Genomic DNA, 16,427 nt, shown 5'->3' with positions numbered 1-16,427 from the left:
TAACAAGAAACACAATTCAAAGGTATTCCTTCTTTTCATTATTCTTCCGTCTGTTCATTATTTTCCTGATAAATTATTTTATACAGGAAATCATATAATATAATGGACAACACCCAGTTTCATTGACTATATTACTTACTAGGAAACTAACTAACTTTGAAGCTGAGAATAAGATACAAATCACACACTATATATGATCCAGGTTATTTAAATGGGTTAAAAGTAAAAGCCAAATTAAGAATGAGGGATCATAAAACAAATCTTTTAAGACTATAAAAGGTCAGCAGCTGTAATACACTTTGAGCTACAAGCTATATCCGAAACAAGATCGCGCTCTTGCTATTGAGTTAGGTTATCTTCCCAAAATGCGGCATGTGATCCTAATGACCAGCTTGCACGTCCTCTGTCTGTCCACTCTGTTGAGTGTCGTTACCAACGTTTTGATCGTTACTCGGTTGTTCTTCAAGTCTCTGCTGTAGATTATATTTTTATGTTAGTGAGACATCATGGTAAGCCGTCGTATCAATATTTTATGAGTTTTTATCGGTGTAAAAATTTCTACATTTCCAACAGTTCATTAATAATATATATGACTTTAGAGGTAATTTTATTGATTGATTAAAGTTAAATATTTTTAATGATATGATGATTATGATTGAGATATTTAACATCACCTTCAGAGCCGTGTTCTCGGAAAGTAGCTGCTCATACTCGCTTCTAATGCGGCTTATTTCTAATCGGAGGGTAGCATTTTCTTCTTTCAAAACATCAGCACGCTGAGCTAATTCGTCGCACTCAGCCTGAAAACAGCACATGCAAACAGGAATCAGAAGTGTGACAATTATGAGCGACCAACCATTGAATGAAATAAAGGCTACAAGGAACTCTAAATGACCTGTTTGCGCAACCTGGATCTCCGGGCAGATTCCCTATTAGATTGCTTCCGTCTTTGCCTTTTAAGCTCTCTTTCATCCTAAAAGTTAACCAGAAAAATATAAATATTTATATAAGAGGTGCAAAAATCATTGGTCTGTTGTAACAATTAACCTGTAGCCAAAGTTGTGACTGAACACTATCCCGTGATCCACCAGTAACTATCCCTCCCGCAACTGTAGTAGCCGGAACCTTTCCACGGAGAGCAGGAATGTTGGATGGAGCTGGCGTTCCCCAATACTCCATTCCTATATTTAAGTTTGTCGCCGGACCAGTAACAGCTCCAGGAGTACCAGCCGCAGTGATAGGCATGATAGACATAGTTTGATTAACCACCGCGTTAGGTGTATTAAGTCCCCCGTTTTGAGAAGTATGCACTGAACTTCCATTTTGAGATGGTTCACCTGTAATTCAATAGAAAAAAGGTACGCTTCAGCCTTTAACACACATATAACATGGGTTTGAATTGCATTTGCATATAGAATTAGATAGTAAAAATTAGAAACTATATTGGTTGGAACAGCAGAAAGTAACAATGCCAAACCTTCGAAAGAGTCCTGCCTGTCTCCAGATTTCAATTGAGAGCCCTATAAAAACAGAAAGACATTAGGAAATATTATCTAAGTTCCTAAATACAGGACTACGTTGACTAAATCACAGAAATTAAGAAAGTTGGTGGTAGTATTAGTTTACAAGCTAACAATTGAAATTGTTTTTACAAGTTTACCCTTCAAGAGAGCGAATTAGTTTATGTGTATATCAGAATATTTATTATTAGTTGTAGAAAAAGATGTAAATGGCCATCAAAGAACTTACATTCTGAGAATTAGCATCACTTCCTTCACTTGTACCTTCAAAACTTCCACTTTCACCACTGCAAATCCAACATTTTCTATCAGCACAAATTGACAGAATTTGCAAATGGCAAAATAAACTACTCAACAGGCTTGGAAAAATAAATCACTGCCAAATTTAATGTTATATTTTCGGTTATAGAAAGTGCAGTACAGCCACAAGAATGATAAAATATAAAGCAAATCAAGTAGCCGTGTCCGGGTCTTCAAGCACTAGAAGATAAATATTTTATATTATCTTTTAAATGCAGCTTTTAATATCTAGTTATTTAATTATCAAAATAAGCTCGAATAATGTATTACAAAATTGCAGTAAATCAGATAAAAATATTAAAAGGCCTGCACTTATGATACAGTACAGCATATTGAATAGTGGTCCAAATTCACTCCTCCAAAGCACCAATTTTTTTCTCTTGGACAAGTCAGACTATAACAAGTTTTAATGGGCACATAATACAGTTCTCAAAATAAGTATTAGCCAGATCAAAGCATAATACTATTCGATGACGAAAGAGTGTATGGACTATCTCATGGCAGAGTCGAATCAACACACCATAATTTTACCTCTTTGAGTGATTTCCATTAGCAGATGTGCCAGTTGTTTTACCATGTTCATTATTTTTCCCTGTAATCATGTTCAAACTACCCAAACTTCCTTTTGATCTTTTGATTGGCAATTTTTCCTTCACCTCAGAAGGCTTACCATCAGTTTCTATGCTGGCAGGAGTGTTTCCCTGCACGTAAACTTATGTGTTAGTTTTTCAATACTTGTATAAAAACAGGCCCTTCACATAAAAGGAAAAGGTAGCACGGACAAAGAAGGAGAAAGAAAGAACACAAAAATATAGAAAGGGGGAAAACTCACCGAAGCCTCAGCAATACCATTTGGAGTAGGCATTGCGTAAGGACTGTATGGATAAGATCCCTGCGTAAACTTTCCACAGTTAGCAAATAATGGTTGGTGAATTAATGATTCGATAAAAATATGATAACTTTCGGAAAACATGATTTATAATGATTACCGGAGGCATGGATGGATGAGCATATATGCCACCATGGGGATACATTGCAACATAGGGATGTGGTGGAGTACCATAAGGAGGCATAATATGCTGCAAATAATAATTTCATTAATAAACCAAATATAACACCGGGAAGTGTTCAAACTTCAAAACAGATATTTTGATCCAGCTAGGTACTACATTATTTGGCCACTGATGAGCAATAATGAAAGATTGCTAGCTTGCAATATTCATCACGATAGTGTGCATCGAATAAAGCATTTATAATAATATAATATATGCAATACCTGGACACCCCACATATACGGGTGAGCTTGGGGACTTTGTGCCATGAATCCATGTGGAGGCATAGGAGAATATGCCTATACAATGAGAAAGCTAAGTGAATCAAAATCTAATACTGACAAGGGAAAATCATGTGTCGAAAATAACTCTTTCAAAACCTGAAAGCTGGCCCAATCTGTATTAATTGCTCCGGTGCTGGTGGTGGTCGACGACTGCTCCTGGAAAAACAATAAATGTCACTATCGTCATACAAAACGTTACATTAACCGTCAATGCAGATGAAACAAAATAAATTCAATTATACCTGTGACGTCGGTGGCGGCGTCTTTGACTCCTTCTCTTTTGTGGTTTTATCCATTTCACTGTTGCCCATACTTTTATATCAGTGAATTACAAAACTAAATTCCTAACCATTCTGCAAAATACATTTAACTTACGTTACAAGACAATATAAGAGACACCATTCTCTTTCGAAATCGAAACTCAAAACCAAAATCTACAAATATACAGTTAAGCCTGTTAGACCAAACAGTTCAATCACATGCTTCAATGTTGAATTAATCTACAAAGTTACAGTCTTTATACTGCATGTATAAGTCGCATCCATGAGCCATTACATTAACAATACTCCATCCTAATTTCTCTCCCAATCAATGCAAAATCATCCAAAAGCCCAATTTTAAAGTTGATTTATGTTATATCCAAATCCAACATGGCAAATTCAATTATCAAAGGCAACAATTATCAAAGCCGAAAAATCAAGATTAAACAAACCTAAGACATAGAATGAAATTCATATATCGAAACCAGCTAGCAAATATGAAAATTTGAATAGCTCAATTCGATTCAAAGCTAATAAAGCAGAGAATTTTCAAATTACCGGTCAAAAAGAGATTGGGGGTCCTTCAGAGCTGGTGAAGAAGAAAAACAAAACTTGATCTGCAGAGGATGTTGAACGAAAACAAGAGACGCAATAGATATACAATTGTGGTCAAAATTGGCAAGAAAAATAGAAATTGAGTGAAGGGCGAAGGTTATTTGAAAAAATTTGTATAAAATTTGATGTTGGGTTTATTGAGATTGATTGGATGAAAAAGGGATGGAGAATTGGGGAGAGATCAAAAATTAGGGTTTGTTAGGTTACGGTTAATGTTTGTTTGGATTTGGGTGTTGTTCGCGGAGAGGAACTCGTGGGTCGTCGTACGGTGTTTCACTCTCGAGTGAGATTTTCGTTCCTATTTTGCACACCATGTGAAATCCCCTATTTACCCCTTGTGCCCAATTTTTATATATATATATATATATATATATATATATATATATATATATATATATATATATATATATATATATATATATTTTATTCTATTTTTTAAATCATAACCATATAGTTTAAATCAATATTTTAAAAGTCGGACGAACCAGCCGGTTGGACCGTTAAAATCGGAGATGAATTCGGTTGGGTCAATCTTTCAAAATCGCTAGTGGGTCAAAATTAGGGGTGTTCAAAACTAAATCGGTTGAATACAAAACCGCAAAACCAAACCGAAACCGCAAAATATTGCACTTGGTTCGAATGTGTTTGGGTTGTTTTTAACAGAATCACGCGGTTCAATTCGGTTTGTTTAATTTGGAAACCAAATCAAACCGCATTATATTACAAAATCTTACTAACTAATATATATTTTTAATTTTTTTAAGAGAAATCAACTAGTATCATGTGTATATTTTATCATATTCTTTGTATGATATTTATTTTAATTTATATATCATCAAAAATAAAATATTATTCATTTATAAATACTATTTTGACAACATATATTTTATCGTATTCTTTATGTATTTATTTACAAATGCAATTTCATGTATATCATTCTTTAAACTTAAGATAAAATTGTAAGACGCATTTTTATGTATCAAATCATAAGTTTATTTTGACAATTATAAACTTTTTTATGGTAATGTGTGAAAGATTAAACACAAAATTATATATTTTTTTTATATGTGTATGTATGACTCGATGAGTTTTTTTTGTAAAAAACCGAACCAACTGAACCGCATTAGTTTAGTTTAGTTTGGTTTAGTTTTATTTTTGAAAGCCAACCAAACCAAACCAACCCGGACATTGTTTTCTCTCGCGGTTCGGATAATTTTTAGCGTCAAAACCGCACCGCGAACACCCCTAGTCAAAATCAGGGTAGAATTGGAAAAATCGGATTAAACTGTCTAAAACCATTTGAACCATATAATCGGAGTCTATTTTGTAAAATCGTCCTCTTCAAAAAATGCATCAAATTGATCATTTTTTATTTTTAAAAAAAGTTTAATATGTAAATATCAAAACTTAACATACATTCTCCAATCACACTCCATTATATGTTTGTCGTAGTTCACTCGAATTTGCTTATTGTTGTTTAATTAAGTGTATTGTTTATGTTTTATATTCTATCTTTTAATTTAGGTATTAATCATTTGAATTTTATTTTAATTATTATTTTCTATTATTTTATTTCTGGGTTGAATTAGTTTAACTTATTTTACTGTAATTATTTAATTTGTTCAAATTATTTTTAAATAAAGATAGAAATGAAGTATGCAATTATGTCGTGTTATTATATGTAAATCGATATTGTTGTATTAAGTTTGTAATGATTTTCGAAATATTTATTTTATTAAGTTGTGAAAATATGATTATGTGTGAGATATCTATCAAAAATCAATTTTATATTATTAGTTTATTTAATAAACAGTTCGACCAAAGGTCTAATCGATTGAACCAATTAAACCTTAAACTGAAAGTTTTACCGGTTCGATCTCAGGTCTGGTTTTTAAAACATTGGTTTAAATGCACTTTTATCTTTCTATTATAATTTTTTTTAAACTTTTTTAATCCTTTAATAAAAACTATTTTTTATTTTTTAGATTTGTTTTTGTTTTCCTTTAGTTTGTGTCGTCAAAGGATTTAGTAATTACGATTTAGAGAGATAAGTAATACATCGCATCACTCTGGTATAGGTATATTATTATAATCAAGAATGCAGATGATCTCGACCTAAGATCGATTGAATAAATCTTCGTATTCCACGTCAATAGATCAACAAGCGGATATAACTGATCTACCATATAATAGGAGAGACGTCATTTCTCAGATACGATTTGAATTCATATTTCATTCACCTCATTTTACTCCCATATTGACTTGAACGTTAGATTGCTAATCTTGTAGGTCAAATCTTCATCCACTGCATCAGAAGCTCAAATCAACCATTGTAATCTAAACTTGTTGATCGCCGATCAACTCTGGTTCCCTCATGGAACAGTGGCGCTGTTTATAGGAATCAACATCTGATTCCCGCGTTATCCACCTTTGAACATTCATATTTGGATTCACTAAACAAAAGCTTATTCAGCCAATAAATTCATATTTCTTGAATTTGAACCGAAGATCTCCGTTATAGATCCTTCGCGGTCAAAGATTGACACCACTCCTCAAATCTCCATTAGATTCACCAACATTTACTGGAAGATTTATACTATTATCCTCGAACAATAACAACAATAATAACAACAAGAACAACAATAACGAAAAAAGAACAACAACAACTAACATTGCTAACTCGAGTCCATACTTTCCTTGTCTCGTTCAAGTTGGAGAAAAGATAATGGAGTTCTAAAATTTGTTAATGAAAGAAATGATATTTTCGAGTTTTATTAATGAAAGAAGTGATGTTTTCGAGTTTGGTTTAGTGGAGAAATAGAGTGTCGTAAATGAAAGATGACGTTTTGAGGTAGAATATGAAGTTCGTCTAAGTTGGAAGTTCGTCTAAGTTTTAGGTTTCACGCGGATCACTAATAGTAGTGTCTTGAATATTGATAATCACTAAATGAACTACCAAAATTTGTTTAAGGGCAGTGAAGAAACTCAATAAGCGCACTGCATACAACAACAATTATATTAAATAACTATTGCCGTATGTATTTTAATATCGATAATCACTAAATGAAATACCAAAATTTGTTTAAGGGCAGTGAAGAAACTCAATAAGCGCGCTACATACAACAACAATTATATTAAATAACTGTTGTCGTATGTCTTTTAATAAAATATAAAAATGTAGCAGTAGAACAACAACAAGATTCGAACTCATGACAATGCGTTACATACAACAATGATTGTATTAAACAACCGTTGTTGTATGTTTTTTTGATAAAATATAAAAATGCAGCAATAGAACAACAAAAATAGCAAGATTCGAACTCATCACCATGCGCCACTTTTTAAAACGGCTGAAACTTCCAACTGTGGTCAAAAGTGGACTTAAAAATAAAAATAAAAGAAAAACGGCTAATTGAATATATTCTACCACGGTGGATCCTTTGGCCGTGATGAAATAAAATTTGATGGCATTACAAAAGCTACTTTTTGTAGTAGTGATGTACTACCTTTATACTTACCTCATTGGACCAGGCGATGTATTCCCTCATAGATTCAAAGTTCTCTTGTTGAACATTGAATAGGCTGAAGAGTACTACAAGATATTATAATTACTTCAAAAGCAAGCAACACTAGAAATGTAACTAACTGAGTCTAAGCGTGTAACTAACTAGAAATAGTTTACTAGGACAATCGAGAAATGATTTGAAGTTATGTTATGATAGATGGTAGACCAAAGTTCTAAGAATGCTCACTAACTCCCTATATAAAGAACTTTGTATTCTTTTAATTAAACAATTTTGTAAACCCCTTGTTTCTCGTGTTTTTATTTTAACTAGTAAAGGACCCGTGCGTTCGCACGGGTCATGTAAAGTCGATATAAATATTAAATAAATATTACATAGTTATGATTACTATATATATATATATATATATATATATATATATATATATATATATATATATATATATATATATATATATATATATATATATATAAATTTATACTTATTAATAGAAGAATTTTTTTTCGATGTTGATTGTTATATAAATATTAATTTAATTTATCAAGTTGTAGTAGTTGTCAGGATATACATATATTTGGTAATTTCTATTAAACTAAATTTATGGTGGAAAAATATGTTTGGCCCGACAAACATGCCTATAATTTTTATAACTATTTATAATTTTAATTTTATAATTTTAATTTTACAATTTCTATTTACAAATATTATAAAATAAAACATATTATACACCAAAAAATATATTGGTTTAATAATTTGATTAGATTTAATAAATTAAATATTGTAGTAATTCAGAAGTCGGTAAATATGATCTCTAATATCTCTCCCATTTAAGTAAATATTTTCTCAGCCCGTCCGAAAAAGTTCGGCCCGTCGGGCATGCCTATAATTTTTAAATTCTTTGTATTGTGAGATTATGGATTCTATTGATATTAGGGATGACAATTTGGCCCATTTCCAGTGGGTACCCATAAAAATACCCACATCGGATAGGGTAAAAACCCGCAAAAATGAGTATGGGCACGGGCACGGGTAATTACCCATTAAAATATGCGGGTATGGATACGGGCACGGGTACCTTACTATCCACCCCGCCCCATACCCACACTACATATTTCTATAATATCATTTATATTATTATATAAAAAATGCATGTTTTTACATTTTAAAAAAAATATATCACTGTTAAATCATTACACGTTTTAATAAAAGTGTTTATTTGTTTCTTAACTCAACAGCAGCATGTATAATTTTTTTTAATATTGTTAAAAAGACTTAAATTATATGATATTTTGTAATTAAATGATTTACTTTTACTATAAATGCGGGTAAACGGGTACGAGTATTGACATTGAGGTACCCACAGGGTATGGGTACGGGTATGAATATTGATACCCACGCGGGTTTGGGCTCGGGTACGGGGATTTTTTTAAACTGCGTGCGAGGCACGGGTTAAAAAATTTTGTAATTAAATGATTTACTTTTACTATAAATGCGGGTAAACGGGTACGAGTATTGACATTGAGGTACCCACAGGGTATGGAATTTTTTAACCCTGCCCATTTCCATCCCTATTTGATACTAGTGTCTATACCCGTGCGAGGCACGGGTTAAAAAATTCGTATAATATAAAATATATTTTATAAGTACTTACAGCTAAAATATATATGTTATAAGACCAAAAAAACTTTAAAAATTTAAACACAATTACATTTTATAAAGAATCTTTGACAAATTTTTGAAAAACTTAAAAAGAAAAAGTTTTTGAAAAATGGAATGTAATAAGTAAATTGTAAAAAATATCATATGAATATAAAATTTATATATTATGAATTATGTATTTATATATGCAAAAAATAGTATGTTATCATATAGGCAACATTGATTAATAACTTTTCTTAATAACTCCTATAGGCAAAAAAGTCATAAAGTGACTGTACTCTGCACAATGAAAAACATAAGGTGCACAAATTAATTTACAGTATAATACATAAAATAATTTAACTTTCAATTAAATAATAATAATTAAATATTATGAAGTATGATTTGTGTCATAATAATGACCAACTTTTCAATTTTCAAAACTAAAACAATAGTTAATAGTTTTTTTAATAGTAATTTAATTGATAATTATTGTCTATTTAAATGTAGAACTTAAAGTTGGTTTCAAATTATTTTCTCATAATAATAATTTGAATGTTACAGTTTTCAAATTCTTGAATAATTATTATATGTTTAAATTTAAACTTGAAATTTATTTTCTATTAAATTTTATTATAACTTTTAAAATATAATAATTTTATAGTTCAAAACTGTATATCATTATTAAAAGATAATTATTTTTATCTAACAAAGAATATTCGATTATTCAAAATCATAAAATTATAATAAGAAAATGTATTCGTCCAAAAAAAAGAAAATGAGAAAATGATATAATTTTTTGCATCGACATTACATCATGTATAAAAATATGATTGATTTATATTTTTTTAACATAAATTACATTAATTATCTACTAAAAAAGTGTCTATTTAATTGAACTAATTACAAATCCCTCAAATCTTGGAATGTAGATATTTTGTTTTTGGAAACGTCAGATAGTCGATAAACAAATAAATAAAAGGTAGTGTAATGACATATATTATTATTATATATTAACTAGTAGGAAACCCGTGTTATTGCACGGGTCTGGTCGAGTTTTCACATTACATGTATCCAAATATCACTTGTAAAGTTCTTTTATATAAATCAACTATATATATTTAACCAAAATGCAAACAAATTTTAGTTAATGTTAATCTCAAAAACATAATAGTTAACAATGAAAGAGCTAATAATACATCAATTTTTTTAGCTCTTTAAGTAAAAACAATAAACACGTGTTTTCATATTACACGTATCAATGACTAAATTATTAAATATGGCATCATATTTTTAGTTAGATAACATTAATATATTTATAACTTATAATCATTTATCAAAATTTAATTGATGTGTTTGGAATATCAAACATAATATAACTTATTTCGCGGTTCATAAATACTCACGTAATTTCAATCAATAACGAATATCTCATAGATATATTCACATCTACCCATCAATTAATTTTATAACTTCAAATATATAAAACAGTAACAAAAGAAATAGTTTAAAGATAGACATTAAAACGATTCGTCAATCACCGGTATCTCATAGATACGTTCACATCTACCCGTCAATTCAGATGAGTTAAGAAACCCTAGTTGAATCCAAATGAGTTAATTCTAAAAATTTATTAAACCTATTTGAGATATTAGCCCATTTTCCCAAACGTAAAAGGTATAACAACTCCTGCTAAATGCTTAAGAGTTTCTACATTTAATGTATATTATTATAATATAAAAAAATATAATTTTATAAGTTTAAAAAATATAATTTTAATTAAGAAATTAAACATAGTTAGAGAATAAAATTTATTAAACTTATTTGAGATATTAGCTCATTTTTTCAAATCTAAAATGTATGACATCTCCCGTCAAATATTAAAAGTTTATACGTTTAATGTATACTTAAAATATTTAAAAATTAAACAAATAATAAAAATATGAATATGTTAATAGAGTAATTCGATCTATGTATAATTATAAAAAAAATAGAAATTATGGTAAATATTATATATTTATTCTCATATATTTAAAATAATCACATTAAGTAGTCTCCATTGAATAGTGTAATAAATATATAATTTAAAATTTAAAATGTTTTGTAATTTATTCTCGTTGATAAAAACAATTGTAGTTTATTCAATTTATAAAATTGACTATATTAATAAATTTTTATCTTTTATCATTATTTTTTATGATTACCATTTATCATTAAATTTTCATGACTACCCATTAATATATTTTTAACATGATTACAATTATGAAGTAAATTTGAAAAAATTCTGAATTTTTTTAGTTTTTTCACAAATTTAAAAAAATTACAAAATCTCAATTAATTTTATTTTGTTTTATTAACCTTTCTATAAAAGTCTAAATAATTTAAAAATAAATTTTATCTCAAATAAGGATCTAAATTAATTACAAAATAATTTTTCATAATAGTTTTATTTATAGTTAATATATTACTAAAATTTTAAAAAGAAAAATAAATTTAATAACAATAACCATGTAATTTTTTAATATTAAAAATTATATTATATTTAAAAAATTATATGTTTGAATATTAAATTAAAATTTTGAATACTATTTTCATAATACAAAACATATAAATTTGTTACGTATAATGCATATCCTAATTTTGCTAATAGTATAATGAATTTATTCAAGAGAAAGAAAATAATAATGTGAATTTCATTTTTTTTTATTTTAAAATAAGAAGTTTATTATTAATGGTGGTAAATAAAAAAACACGGTATATTTTTATTATCAAATTACGATTAATTTAGTATAAAAAATTAACAATTTTTTTAAAGTGGTTTAGTGTTTCAAGGGAAAAATAAGGAATGAAGATAAAAAAAATGGTACAGTTTAAAGAGGGAGAAAAATTTAATTTAATTTTTTTTCATTTTATAATAAGAATTTATTTTATTAGTGGGATCAGTGGAAAAAGACACGTATATTTTTTTTATGTTTAAATATTTCATTATCAAATCATAATGATTTATTTAGGAAAAAGAGATTTTAAATGTAACTTCAAAAAGGTATTGGAACATCGTATAATATATTAACAAAATTAGCAAAAACTTAAAGATTTCCTTGGGATACATAAAAAGCTAAAGTGACGTATAATAAAAAATGGAGAGAATAATTATGAGGAATTATTTAACTTTTAATTTAATAATAATAATTACATTCGATAATAAAATTTCTTAAGTGTACATTAAATAATAACTTGAGCATTATTATTGTAATTATCATTTAAGAGGAATTATTTAATTTTCAATTTAGTAATAATAATTATATTCAATAATAAAATTTCTTAAAGTCTACATTAAATGATATCATGAGCATTATTATTGTAATTATCATTTAACTACTTTTAAGATTTAAGAAAATTAAAAATTTGAATGGAAAACTAAAAAAATTGAGTTTCCACTTTTCATCTCCCATATAAGGTTTCAAATTAATTGCATTGAGCAGTAAAAGTTGAGTTTTAATAGTTATAATAGATTTTCATTTTTATTGTTTCAAAAATATTATATAATAAATAAAGGAAAAATTAAAGGTAGAGAAAATAAATCATTTTGAGAAAAAAAGTTTTAACATATAAAAAAAAGGATTTTGAAAAAATATTAATTAAAATAAAATAAGTATGGTATATATGTGCTAATATAAACATCAATCAAGCAAAGATCTAATTATAAACATTTGATATTATAACAAAATTAAATAATTTACTTATATTAATTATTATGAGTACTAATTTAAATATATATTATATATTAATGTTTGATATTATATATTAAAGTTTGATACTCCTACATTTTATTAATGGTGAATTCTTATCTTACCTCCAATTTAAAATGTCTTGGAAATATCAAATAATTGTATTATTTTATAATTAATTAAATATGTTAAAATTAAATGAGATCTTGTGATTGGTTGAAGGTACATTACCCAACTTTTTAAGATGGGTAGAGAAGTTGTTCCCTTTATTAATACAAAATATTTATGTGTCATAAGTTGTCTTTAACTCGCTTTGATATTTATGTGTCATAAGTTGTCTTTAACTTGCTTTGATGTCACGAAGAAATTGTCTTCAAGAAACATTCAACTATATTCAATCCAAATATAAATTTTTTTTCGGCCAATTTTTTTAAAAAATACAAATATTTTTTTAATCATATACATTATTAAATAAAATATCAAAGATCTGCAACAAAATTTATTGGTGCTATTTATATTTATAAATATTTTAAAAAAAAAATTGCATATGTAAATTTAAGCAGCAATGTTTGACAACAAAATAAATAATGGCACAAAATAACATTTGATGACTAAAACTAATAAACAACAAAATAAATAATGGCACAAAATAACATTTGATGACTAAAACTAATAATTTTAAAAAGTGATAAAAAGGAATCTAATTATATTTAAAATTGGAGTGACATTGCATGTACCCAAGACAATTATGGTCGAGCCTTTTGATAGGAAGATGTAAATAAATCCTGTTGAAAGTTTCAAGATACATCCACAAAGATTAACCGTAAATTCTCAATATTAAAATCTGTTAACAAAAAGAGAAATCAATCTTCTAATTTTGAAAATGAACCGATCCACTGTATCACCAATGAAATTCATGAACAAACTTTTCCAAATTTGATTCATCCACTGTCCTCTTCATACTCACTATAGGTTTTATCTCATTTTGCACTTTCTCCATCACTCTTGCTTCTTTAATAACTCTAAAATTATTCAATCAATTGCTCTGGCAGATGTATCCATTGATCCTAACATTTGTATACCTGCTACCATTGCAGAAACTCGGCTCTAATTAAAAAGGCTAATTAAAAAGGAGAGTTGAAAAATACTATGAAGATCTATTGAGAAACAACATCCAGCAATGTAAATTCAGTTGTGCTTGGAAGAACATAATCTAATGCTTCTTCAACTATTTCCTCTATCACATGATTTGCTTGGAAAAACTCTGGAAAAACTGTTAAATGATTGGTTTAAACATTATCAGTATCAATATATATCCACTTGCATGCCAATGCCAATTTATATCAATTCAATTGATAAGTTATACAAAAGAAAGGAAAAAAACATGAATAAAAATAAAAGGATATTGTCAAAATGGTTGAAACACAACCAACAACAAAGATACATTGGGTAACCTTTAAAGGGATACCTTCAAAACTGTTAAAATCAATTAATGAGAAATTATGACAAAGGAAAATGATGACTAATTCTTAAAATCCAAGATTTGTGATGATCTTAACAATAAAATCTCAAACAATCAATAGAATATGTTCCCACAACTTATCTGTTAAATCAAACATACAACAACCAAATCTATCTGGACTTCAAAATGAAAGTCTAAAAATTAAAAGAGTTTAAAACAAATAAACTCTAAGTCATTTTAACTCTTATATAAAGCTCAAAAGAACATAACAAATCTATGATGGTCGCCAGTGAGATAGAGAAGAATCTAACACTATATAGAAATATCAAGACTGGGGATTTCATTAACAATTTCAATAATACTTCTCTTCCGCATCAATCCCGTCCAAATCTGTGAAATTCCATTAAAATAACACAGATTAATTTTGCAACATAAAACAACAGAAATCCTCATATCCAGTCTCTTCCACTTTCTCTCCCCCTTCATCGTCTTCTTCTTCTCCCTCGTCTCTGTCCTTCATTCTTTTACAAATTCAAACAACGAATCAAGAAAAAGATAAGTGAAACTACATCAATTTCATGTCATAATTTAGTTATTGAGTTTGAATCAGGGTTTTAGGGTTGAAGGAAGAAAATTACCTGAGAAATTAGTGAAACAGTTAGGGTTATTGGATGAACAACAGATTATGGAACTATCTTTATATTCTCTGCAGAAAATCAATGGTTTTGCTCTTGGGAAAGGATGCTTTGAGTGGAAAATCGTGAAACGTGGGAGATTAATTGTCAAATGAATATTGTTGAGTTATTCATCAAAATGACCAATTTAACCATGGAATATGAACGATTTTAGTTGTTTAATCAGAGGGCTTTAACTGTAATTATCAGGTACTTTATTTTTTATATATTATAATAGATTTTAGAAATATTATTATTTCTATGATAAATAATTTGGGATTGTTAAATCAGTATTATTATTCACATGTCAAAACAAAATAAATATATAAGAGCATGAAACAAACGACCGTTAGCGTGAATAGTGGAAAACAACATGGTTCTACAATGTTGCAAATTTTTTACGAAAAACAATAAAAACACCTTGAACAAATTTGTTGTAGATCTAAAATCCTAATCTAATTCTCATTCAAACTTCCTCTAAAACTCAGCCTGAAAAATAGAGAAAATTGTTAAATTCATACACTTTAAAAAGGAGAGAAGCCTTGATGATGAAATAGTAATAGAAAAAGAACAAACCTTGATGATGAATAAAAGGAAGCAGTGCAAATGACATTTATTATTCTCTCATTAAAAATTTCTTATATATTACAATGCTACAATGTTGTAGAATTTTTCAAGAAAAACCATTAACTGTTCTCTCATCAAATCATCTCGTTTCTTTGTGGAAGTTAATATCTTGATGCAGTCAAATTTTCTACTTTTCATCACTGAAAAAAATACATTAATGAATTAAAGGGAAGGAAACAGAATGCAGAGGATGGTGCAAATCGTAAATCTACTATAAATCAAAATAAAAATTTGTCTACACATATCTGAAGTTACAAATGATAAATGATGGTGGAAAATGCAACTAAGGGAAATGCAATAGTAAATGATGGTGGAATAAAATAGAGTAGGATTTCAAAAGGTTAATTTTCTGTTTCCAATGCATTAATTTCTTTAACCTAGTAGAATTGATCGAAGTATAATAGGGTTTGGGAAAAGATAATTAAATTAACGAAAAGTAGAAGAGGTCCCGCATCCAACCAAAAAAATAATTGAAATAAATATTGAAGGATTAAATTGCCAATAATGTTATACAGAAACGACTATAATTAGATTTATATTTCAAAATTCAGAATAATCTTTCAAAACATAAAATAAAAAATATGTTCAGAATGAAAAATAAACAGCAAAACCAAAATAATAAAATAAAATAGATTACATATAATAACATTTGTTTCAATTATATTGCAAAACGTAATGGCATAAGTTCTGAGTGAAGTCGACAGCAAATGCAAAAAAAAAAAAAACTTTACGATTCATATTAC

At 28.0% G+C, this 16,427-nt stretch overlaps 1 protein-coding gene across 2 annotated transcripts; it reads right to left on the bottom strand.

The window, feature by feature from the left end:
- Positions 1–246: 246 nt before the first annotated feature.
- LOC131651810 (bZIP transcription factor 16) lies at positions 247–4,335 on the bottom strand. Of its 2 annotated transcripts, none has more exons than XM_058921513.1 (13): positions 3,975–4,335; positions 3,399–3,509; positions 3,253–3,312; positions 3,097–3,171; positions 2,810–2,899; positions 2,653–2,712; positions 2,352–2,521; positions 1,750–1,807; positions 1,478–1,520; positions 1,048–1,337; positions 896–973; positions 675–800; positions 247–473 (listed from the first exon to the last, which is right to left on the bottom strand). In XM_058921513.1, exons 2-13 carry the CDS (start codon positions 3,465–3,467, stop codon positions 381–383), a joined length of 1,212 nt encoding a protein of 403 aa, XP_058777496.1. In that variant the 5' UTR covers positions 3,468–3,509; positions 3,975–4,335; the 3' UTR covers positions 247–380. The 2 variants fall into 2 exon arrangements, with proteins under 2 accessions (XP_058777496.1, XP_058777497.1); XM_058921514.1 differs by having other exon boundaries at positions 247–470.
- Positions 4,336–16,427: the final 12,092 nt, after the last annotated feature.

The sequence above is a fragment of the Vicia villosa genome, linkage group LG2 (genome assembly GCF_029867415.1).
Source record: "Vicia villosa cultivar HV-30 ecotype Madison, WI linkage group LG2, Vvil1.0, whole genome shotgun sequence".
NCBI lineage: Eukaryota > Viridiplantae > Streptophyta > Magnoliopsida > Fabales > Fabaceae > Vicia > Vicia villosa.
Note: the sequence above shows the minus strand (reverse complement) of the source record. Positions and strands in the feature narration are given on the sequence as shown.